General features: G+C 43.6%; 1 protein-coding gene across 1 annotated transcript; it reads right to left on the bottom strand.

Annotated features, from left to right (window-relative positions):
* Positions 1-3,437: 3,437 nt before the first annotated feature.
* LOC148094668 (uncharacterized) lies at positions 3,438-8,310 on the bottom strand. The gene is made up of 3 exons (XM_087837395.1): positions 7,597-8,310; positions 7,077-7,217; positions 3,438-3,467 (listed from the first exon to the last, which is right to left on the bottom strand). Exons 1-3 carry the CDS (start codon positions 8,308-8,310, stop codon positions 3,438-3,440), a joined length of 885 nt encoding a protein of 294 aa, XP_087693521.1.
* Between the last annotated feature and the right edge of the window lie 1,989 nt (positions 8,311-10,299).

Genomic DNA, 10,299 nt, shown 5'->3' with positions numbered 1-10,299 from the left:
TACCATCTATATGTCGAGCTTCCCAGTCTCACATTCAGCTGTTGGAGGATGAGATCTTCGCTGTGGTATTGATGGTATTTTCCTGGCTATTGATATTGAACCTAAAATTCTAGCACATGATGACTCTACCTAAATCATGTAATAAATTCAATCTGCTCTCAGATATTGCTGTTAAATTCAACATCATTTTGGTAGTGTTCTTTACATACTGGCGATCCTTCTAACTGTACTGTCACAGAATTACTTGATATTGCCAAGTCATTTAACTAAGTGCATCTAGGATCTGGGTTTTAATCTTGGCCAGTCTATAAACTCCCTGCAAATGTCTGATTCATATGAAGGGAGTTTGGTCTGACCACAAATGTGTAATTTTTAATACAGCCAGTATTTTCTTCCCAGAAGAAAACCATTTACATTTTTAATGAGCACCTGACAGCCAGGTTTTCAGCTCTCCTTTCTCACGTGCACATCGCCACACCTACTTTTTTAGACATCTTGGTTAATTGGATTAATAGTTTATGCTCATGAATTCTCAATGGGGTAGAAGCCTGATTACCCCCAGCTGTCAACCAAAACCCCTAAATCAGTGATCATGTCTCATCCATTATCATGGAGACACAAATCCCCAGGTTCACTACCTTCACATGAAGGAGTTGCTAACCACACTCAGCCTGGTTTGATTAATAATCAATAACAAAAATCAAGTGGTAACTAATATCTTAGACAAATTCCATGCTGGTTTCCAGTGAAACCAGAGCACTGAAACAGCACTACTAAAAAATACTAATGATATTCTTATGCATTTTGGATAAATATAGTCCTACTAGAGTTATCTTCAGCTTTTGTGAATGTGTGTGTGAATGGGTGAATGACTGAATGTAATGTAAAGCACTTTGGGGTCCTTAGGAACTGAGTAAAGCGCTATACAAATGCAGGCCATTTACCATTTTGACACCACTGATCATCCCACTTATCAACAAGTTACACAAGTGACATCAGTGGCAATGTTTACAGTTTTTAGCATACTCCCTGCGTTGTTGACCTCTGGCTTTGTGTTTTATGGATTCATGATTTGTTCTTTTGGATTCGTGATAAGTGAGTTTTGAATTCATAAATCCTGGAAAGTGTTCCCGTCCTGCCGTCAGCTGAGCTAACCCCCACTTTTTAAATGGCATTGCCAACTATAGTGCCATACTGAGAGTGCAACATTGCGATCACTGCTACAGTTAGCCGATTGTGTTTCAGCCTTCCTCAGTTCTACATGATTTCATGTCTTCATTCACTTGGCTTCCTCTTTCTCTGACACCAAAACCGCTGTTTCACTATGGTATGCAAATAATTACAATCCAATGAATAGTACAGTGTTACATAGTGCTCAATGTTAAATTTAGACTTTATTTAATTGATAACATCTTCGAGTTCCTCTAGATCCTGAATTTGCATATAATTTGCAGCTCTGCTTCCAGTTAAATGTTTAAATACCATAGGGATCACAAATAAGTGAACTGCTCTATTAGGGTGATATGGTACTAAGTAGTATTAACAAGATATGATGGGCTTGATTATTTAAGACCTTTTATGTCAGGAAAAGGATTTTAAATTTGATTCTGGATTCAATAAGGAGCCAAAGAAGGAAAGGAGAAATCCATCAATCCATCTTTCCCTGCTCCCAGATGGCCAAACGCCTCACCCTATCTCTAAGGGAAATGCCAGCCACCCTTTGGAGAAAGCTCATTCCTGCCGCTTACACCCTCGTTCTCATTCTTTCAGTCACTACCCAAAGCTTGTGACTATAGGTGAGGATGGGGACTTAGATCAACCGGTAAATCGAGAGCTTCGCTTTTGCGGTCAGCTCTCTCTTTACCATGACAGACTGGTACAGCGCCTAAATAGCAATTCACCTGTTACACCGCCTATTTGTCAAGGTTCCTAGTCTCACGTTCAGTTGTTGGAGGGTGAGATCTTCGCTGTGGTATTGATGGTATTTTCCTGGGTATTGATATTGAATCTAAAATTCGAGTGTCATGATGACTCTACCTAAATCGTGTAATGAATGCTTCAATCTGCTCTCAGATGCTGCTGTTAAATTCAACATCATTTTGGTAGTGTTCTTTTTTTTTTTTAGTCTGATATTTTTAATTAGCACCCGCCAGCTAGGTTTTTCAGCTTTTATTTCTCATGTCCTCATCACCATACCTATGTTTTTGGACATCAGCGAAATCTTATATTTCTGGTTTGAATAATAATAATAATCATCATCATCATCATCATCATCATCATCATCATCATCATCAGGTGGGTAATAATATATTGGACAATTTCCAATTTGGTGTCCAACAAAACCACAGCACGGAAACAGCATTAATAAAACTTACTAATGATATTCTTATTCGCTTTGGATAAATATAATCCTACTAGGTTTAGCTTTAGCTTTTGACACCACTGATCATGCCACTTACCAACAAGTTACACAAGTGACATCAGTGGCACTGTTTACAAGTTTTGGCATACTTAAGGTCCCTGAGTTGTTGACCTGTGGCTTTGTGTTTTATGGATTCATGATGTATTCTTTTGGATTTGTCATAGTATTCATGTTCAAGACTTATTTTGTCCCCTGTTTAAATTAGTGCTTCTGAGTTTTTCATCTTTGCTTTTAGTTCTTGGTTTCTCTTCAGATAAGAAGTTATTTCTGTTTCAAGTTAGATGGAAACATCTACATTAGGCAAATAAAAATCTTCAAAATGTAAGAGAACTGTTTTTATTATTATTATTAATTTTGTTAGATTTTTGTTAAATATCGGATGTTGGAATTAATTGTATATAACTATAATAAATTTGGTACAAAAAACAGAGAGAGGAATTTAGTTCCTTTTCTGCTGTCAGCTCAGCAGACTGAGGTAGCGCAGTATTGTGTAGGCTGTGTGCAGGCAGTAGTGGTGGTAAGGAGGACCCAATGTGCAAACACTGAGGCAGAAAGTAAACTCAAACTTTGATTTATTGCTAGATGGCAAACAGAGAACTAACAAAACTAAAAATACAAAAACTAAACTGAAAATAATAATAAACTGAACTGACAAGCAGACAAACCACACAGCATGAAATGAGGGTAGATCACAACATAGACAGAGGAAAACACAGGGCTTAAATACACAGAGGGAGCAATCAGGGAATGAGAGACAGGACAAAAACACAGCTGGAACAAACCAGGCTTAGTGAGACAAGGGAAGCAAAACCAGATACATTAACATAGGACACAGACTTTCAAAGTAAAACAGGAAACATAACACAGAGATGCGGACTTGACAAGGGGATACTGACAGGGGAGACAGAGCAACTAAGAACACCGACAGAAACCAGAAGGCAGTACTCTAACAAAGAAACCAAAAGATTAGAAATAATAAATAAGGGCAAAATCAAAGTTCAACAACAATGACAACTCAAAACTCTGGGTCAATGACCCAAGTCTCCTAAAACAGGCACAGAGATGAGTCCATAGTCAGAGGCCATAAGATCATTTGTAACCTTCACTAGTGCTGCTTCAGTATTGTGATTACTTCAGGTGAATTATTATTTTCATTAATTAATGGGAGTACTTCTTTCAGCAGTCCTGTACTGGGCTCTGACAGACATGTTGATGGCTTGGAGGAAGTGATTATTGAAGTTAATTAAGAAAGATCAATCAGAGAAAAAGAGCAGCATTAAAGATGTAAACGATTCATCTGTGGGAGGTTATGAATTTTTTTTGATGGTTAAAATCTTATTTGTAAACAAATTCATGAAGTGCCAGAACTAGTGATAGTTGGATAATGTAGTGATAAGACTACACACCTTTGGAGTGGGAGTTCAGTTCCCACCAAGTTTCCAGTAAGGGTCCTGGCTAAATCCCCCATGCTAAAAACCAAGCCCTGGAATGGTGTGGCTACATCTGCAGCAGGGACCCAAAACATTTCACTCCATGTTGTACTTTGTATGATTGTGTATGTGACAAATAAAGCTTGTTTGTTAGTTAAGTTATAGGATCAACTGAGCGCTGACTTTTTGTCGGCTTACAATTATAATCAGCTACAGTGCTGAAAATAAACCTTTGGTTGGTCTCATTATATTCAATCAGTGATGAATTGTAAGATGTCCGAGCTTTATGGAGGGTTTTTTTTTTAATAGAGACACTTCTAATTGCTACTTTAGCACTTCTGATTTTATAGTCCAGTAAAGTCAATCTAAATACATTCAACAGCCTCTTTACTAGGTATGCCTCTTCAACTGCTTGTTAATATAAATATCTAATCACCCAATCAAGGGTCAGCATTTAGGCATTTAGACGTTGTCAAGAAAACCTGCTGAAGTTCAAATGAAGCACCAGAAATAAAAGTGATTGAGAGTGACATAGTAGTTTATACCTGACAGGCTGGTCTGAATGTTTCAGAAACTGCTACTCTACTTGGATTCTTTCAGACAATTAGGATTTAGTGATGGTCTGAAAAAAAAATCAGTAAGCAGCTTTTCTGGGTAAAAATACCTTGTTGATGTCAGAAGTCAGGCGAGAATGGACAAACTACTTCAAGCTGATAGCAAGGTAACATTAAATCGAATAGCCACTTGTTACAACTGAGGTACAACACTGACCTTGTTGAATCTATGCCACAAAGCTCTGAAGGCAAAAGAGGGTCCAACCCCATACTAGAAGGTATATATTACACCAGTTAGTCTTGAGGCGTGAAATCTAGCAGATTCCTGACAGTGTGCTGTGTAATCTGATACCAAGATTTTGCCAACAGATCCAAGTCCTATAAATTGCAAGGGATCCAGGGATTGAATGTGTTTGTCAGGTGCATCCCACAGATGCTTGATTGGGTTGAGTAATCATGACTGTGTATATTTGATGACATTACAATATTATGATAAAAATAACTTAGAAATACTTATGAATTATAACATTCTATTAAAGAAATTTCTTTAAAATGTTCTTTGAAAAAGTGTTAATAATGAATCTCTTAAATATTATACTTTTGCTATGAGCTCAACTGATGTTCCATATAAGTCTTCTGTTCAGATACAATTTGAAATAAAAATTATTTATGAAAATCTTGTCTTTATGCATTCACTCTATGACCAAATACCTCGTGTGTCTGGCTAGGTTTTAATTTTACATTTTGATTTCAAAGAGCCCGACTTTCTTGTAATCTTGTAAAGTGTTCTAGAGCAATAGTTCTTCCAGCCACCAGAAACAAGTTCGATTTATTGCCAGCTATACAGACCAAGCCTCTACAATGGTTGTATAAGGATTGAATGGCCTGTAGCAATGGGCCATATTTGTCAAAAAATCCATTGTTCCTCCTGTAACTGAGGTTCGACTAATGGACAGAATGTCCTTTCCAGCACCCTGGCATAGACTTTCCCAGGGAGGCTGAGGAGTGTGATCCCCCTATACTTGGAACACACCCTCCGGTCCCCTTTCTTGATTATGGGAACCACCACCCAATCCAATGTCTGACAAACCAGACATTGAAACAAACCAAACCAAACACAAGGAGCCAGAAACAAAAAAAAAAGGAGGCAAAGGAGCTTGCAAAGAAAAGCGTCTGGACTTCTTTAAGTTACTTGAAGACGTTTCACCTCTCATCCGAGAGGCTTCTTCAGTTCTAAGGTCAAATGGTGGAGAGTCCCAGATATAAACCTAGTGGGAGTATCCCCCCACAGAGGGACAAAAGGACCCCCTGATGATCCTCTAATCGCCTGAGCCAAGGTGTGAAACTGGGTGTGGGTCCCAATCAGCCAGAGTTTCGGGTGAGTTCATTGTGAAACCTGGCCCCACCTTATCATGCGAATTCCTGAGGTCAGATGGCCCAGGATGTGAGTGGGCGTTAAGGCGTCTGGGAAGGGATCTCAAAACTGGATTATAGATGGCAGAGAGTTGGTGTCGTAAACCACCGCCTCTGTTCAAAGATGGTCGCTCACAGTGGACATAGATGGCTTCTTTCACTCCTCTTTCAAACCATCTGTCCTCTCTGTCCAAAATGTGAACATTGACATCCTCGAAAGAGTGACCTTTATCCTTAAGATGCTGATGGACAGCTGAGTCTTGTCCTGTGGAGGTGGCTCTTCTGTGTTGTGCCATGCGCTTGTGAAGTGGCTGTTTGGTCTCTCCGATGTAGAGGTCTGGGCATTCCTCGCTGCACTGTACAGCATACACCACATTGTTAAGTCTGTGTTTTGGCGTTTTGTCTTTCGGGTGAACCAGTTGTTGTCTGAGCGTGTTGCTGGGTCTGAAATGCACCAGGATGTCATGCTTGGAGAAAACCCTCCTGAGTTTTTCTGATACACCGGCTACATGGGGGATGACAATGTTGTTGCGTCTGTCCTTCTTATCCTCCCTCGCTGGTGTCTGATCTTCTTTTCTGTGCATCTTTGCTGACTTTAAGAACGCCCATTTAGGATAGCCGCACGTTTTGAGTGCTTCCTTTACATGTGTGTGTTCCTTCTTTTTCCCTTCAGGCTTAGAGGGAACATGTTCTGCCCGGTGGTGTAGGGTCCTAATTACTCCAAGTTTGTGTTCCAGAGGGTGATGGGAGTCAAAGAGGAGGTACTGGTCCGTGTGTGTGGGCTTCCGGTAAACTTCGATGTTGAGGTTGCCATTCTCTTCAATGTGCACAGCGCAGTCCAGGAAAGGCAAACAGTTGTCCTTTGTGTCTTCCCTGGTGAACTTGATGTTTTTATCCACAGCGTTAATGTGCGCAGTGAAGGATTCCACTTCTTGTGTCTTGATTTTGACCCAGGTGTTGTCTACATATCTGTACCAGTGGCTGGGTACTCTCCCTTTAAAAGAGCCAAGAGCCTAGGTTTATATCTGGGACTCTCCACCATTTGACCTTAGAACTGAAGAAGCTTCTCGGATGAGAGGTGAAACGTCTTCAAGTAACTTAAAGAAGTCCAGACGCTTTTCTTTGCAAGCTCCTTTGACTACAATGACCTGGATGACTGAGAACCTTCACAGACAAAAAAAAAGGAGCAAACACTGGAGCCCGGAAAGCAACAGAACAAAGACAGGTGCACGACAGGTGCAGGCGGCCAGGAAAAACGTGCAGGACGAGCAGGCCAGGCAGGACGTGCAGGACGAGCAGGCCGGGCAGGACGGGCAGGACGAGCAGGCCGGGCAGGACGAGCAGGCTGGACAGGACGTGCAGGACCAGACGGCATGGGGACCTCAAGCGCAGACGAAGCTAGACGGAGTGAGGCAGGACCAGGCAACGCTGAAGGCGAAGACACGGAGGCTGGACCATGCGACACAGAGGCTGAAGCTGGACCAGGCGAAGCTAAAGACTCGGAGGCTGGACCAGGCGAAGCTGAAGACTCGGAGGCTGGACCAGGCGAGGGCGAAGACTCGGAGGCTGGACCAGGCAAGGGCGAAGACTCGGAGGCTGGACCAGACGAGCGCGGCGCTGCAGGCGACGGCGTGGGAGCCGCAGGTGGTGGCGCTGCAGGCGACGGCGTGGGAGCCGCAGGCGGTGGCGCTGCAGGCGACGGCGCTGCAGGCGACGGCGCTGCAGGCGACGGCGTGGGAGCCGCAGGTGGTGGCGCTGCAGGCGACGGCGTGGGAGCCGTAGGTGGTGGCGCTGCAGGCGACGGCGTGGGAGCCGCAGGTGGTGGCGCTGCAGGCGAGGCAGGTTGCTGGACGGGCCCCTCGGACCCTCCAGCGGAGGCAGGCGGCTGAAGCGGTCCCTCGGACCCTCCAGCGGGAACAGGCGGCTGAAGCGGTCCCTCGGACCCTCCAGCGGGAACAGGCGGCTGAAGCGGCCCCTCGGACCCTCTAGCGGAGGCTGGTTGCTGGACGGATGACCGAGGAGAGGAGTGACGGTGGCGTCGCTTTCTTCTAGATGAGGGAACAGGAACCGATGGAGAAATGAAGACCTCCTCCTCATCCTCCAACCACATAGCTGCCAGGAAAAAGGCAGGCGAATGGACAGGCGAACAAGGTCCCGGCTGGCGTGAGGAAGGAGAGGAAGTCTGTGGTAGCGTTGAGGCAGGTGGTGAGTGTGTGTTGTCCTGGGTCGGCAGTAGAGAAGTGGAGGTGGAGGTAGAGAGAGCAAGCTCGCCAGCCCTGACTTGCTCCCTCCAGGCAGCTATGGAGCTGCCCAGCACAGTGTCCGTAGAAAGCTGAGTAAGCCAAGGGTTGCTCCGAATGATAGCATCTACAGCGCTTAGCCCAACTGCCATGGTCCTCAAATCGTTGGCCTGAGCAATGCGGTCAAGAAGCTTAATCATCCGCTCCATCTCAGCGTTGAATTCAAAAGCTGAAGAGTCTGTGGGGTCCATGTTCTGGTCGCGATCTTCTGTCAGGTTAGGGCTGTGTGCAGGCAGGAGTGGTGTTAAGGAGGACCCAAAGTGCAGATGCTCAGAGGCAAGAGTGTACTTCAAAACAGCTTTAATGCTAAACTCAAAAAGTAACAAAACTGAGAATCCAAAATAAACTTACACGGACAGACAGAAAACACAGCAAGATGAGAATAGATCGCGACGAGGATGGAAGAAAACACAGGGCTTAAATACATAGAGGGAGCAATCAGGGAATGAGTAACAGGAGGGAAACACAGCTGGGGCAAATCAGGCCTAACAAAACAGGGGCAGCAAAACCAGATACATTAACATAAGACATGGACCTTCGAAATAAAACAGGAAACATAACACAGACTGAACTTACAGACACAGACTCACAGGCAGGCAACTACAACCAGTGGCGGTCCTAGCCTGTTTGGCGCCCTGGGCGAACACTCCCCCCCCCCCCCCCCCCCCCACACACACACACACACACACACACACACACAGAAAAAGCATATTAAGGATTGTACATTAACATAAAGCTGTTGTACACACACACATATGAAGGGAGAGAGAGTAGGCATAGTATGCACATGGTCACCAAACAGCCATCATAATTCCTCACACAATGAGAACAGGACAAATCAACAATGACTAATTAATATTCAAATCTGTAACATAATGTATTGTTTGGAGTTTAGTCTGTTACTGTTGCTATTTTTACCATTTCTTCGTGGAGCAACTGTAACGCACATAATTTCCTTAGGGATTAATAAAGTATTCTGACTCTGATTGGTTCAGGATGACCTGCCATTATCCAATCACACATCTGCTTACCTGCATCTTTTGCTCGTTTCTCCTCCTCTTCTTTTCTCTTTTTTTCTAAACTGAGCATCTGATGGCTTTGAACTTTTCTTGTCCACCTTCCATTGGTTTTAATTTTGCACTCCAGTATGAACACAAATCCCTCAACCCGAGGATCACCACAACATGATCTAACACACCTACACCTTAGTTCACAGATTCACTTTGTCTAAGGTGCATTTCTGAGATTTCACACAACCCAGGATTCAAATCATGAATACATAATGGGCTTGGATTTACAACATTATAAATGAAATGTGCTCTATTTGGAAGCAGCAGGCCCCTCCCCTTTCGACGGCTTGTGTGTGAGATTTTAAATCATCAAACTGTAAATTATAAATTGTTATTTATCCCTTTAAACCGAGTCCTAAAGTGTATATTTATTTTCTTACTCTTCTTATATTTACTGTTTGTTTACTTCCACTGCTGTAACTGAAGCTTCGTCGTCTCGTCTCTCTATATACTGTACTGTATGTAGCGGAGATGACAATAAAGTCAAAGTTTACTTTGACTTCATCAGCGAGCATGCGCACTGAGGGCTCTCTCGCTCACTTTTCGTGTATAGAATTTCGAAAAAACATCGGTGCAAATTATAAGTCTGTATCATGATGTCTGGTGTTTTCGTGTTTGTTGTTTTGTTTTTATTTTGTTTTATTTTGCGAGTTGGTTATTAGACGCTGCTCCAGCCAGCCAGAGAATCCCCACCGCCCCGCCCTCTCCTCTCTGTGCAGCAAGCAGCAGGTGCACCTCGCAAACGGAGGGCGCCCTTACTCCCAGCAAATGGGCGATAGAAAACCAATCGGTGCCTCTGCCATTCCCAATATGCGCTGGCTGACGTTGGGGCAGCATGAGTACGAGCATTTTTTTTCTTTTTTTTTTCTGCCCGTGATGCCGCCCCCCACCACGATGCCGCCCGGGGCAACCGCCCGTGTCGCCCGTATCTAAAACCGCTACTGACTACAACAGAGGGAACAGAGACGTGGGACCAGGGTAGACACAGACACTGACTGGACACGGGGATATAGCAGACAGGGGAGACAGCAACTAAGGAATACACAGAGACATAAACAATAAGAAAGAACTCTAACAAAAACCCAAAGACTAGAAATGATAAATAATATA

This window comes from Neolamprologus brichardi, unplaced genomic scaffold, assembly GCF_056152115.1.
Source record: "Neolamprologus brichardi isolate AB-2024 unplaced genomic scaffold, ASM5615211v1 NODE_ptg000031l+_length_7269946_cov_1, whole genome shotgun sequence".
Lineage (NCBI taxonomy): Eukaryota > Metazoa > Chordata > Actinopteri > Cichliformes > Cichlidae > Neolamprologus > Neolamprologus brichardi.
The sequence above is the reverse complement of the archived record's forward strand: the minus strand, read 5'-3'. Positions and strand labels throughout refer to the sequence as shown.

Coding starts and splice junctions, on each gene's coding strand:
- LOC148094668 (XM_087837395.1), bottom strand. CDS start 8,310: ATGGACCCCACAGACTCTTCAGCTTTTGAATTCAACGCTGAGATGGAG. Junction 7,218..7,596: donor CTGCAGCGCCACCACCTACG/GCTCCCACGCCG, acceptor CACTCCGTCTAG/CTTCGTCTGCGCTTGAGGTC. Junction 3,468..7,076: donor CTGGCCTGCTCGTCCTGCAC/GTTTTTCCTGGC, acceptor TGCCTGTTTTAG/GAGACTTGGGTCATTGACCC.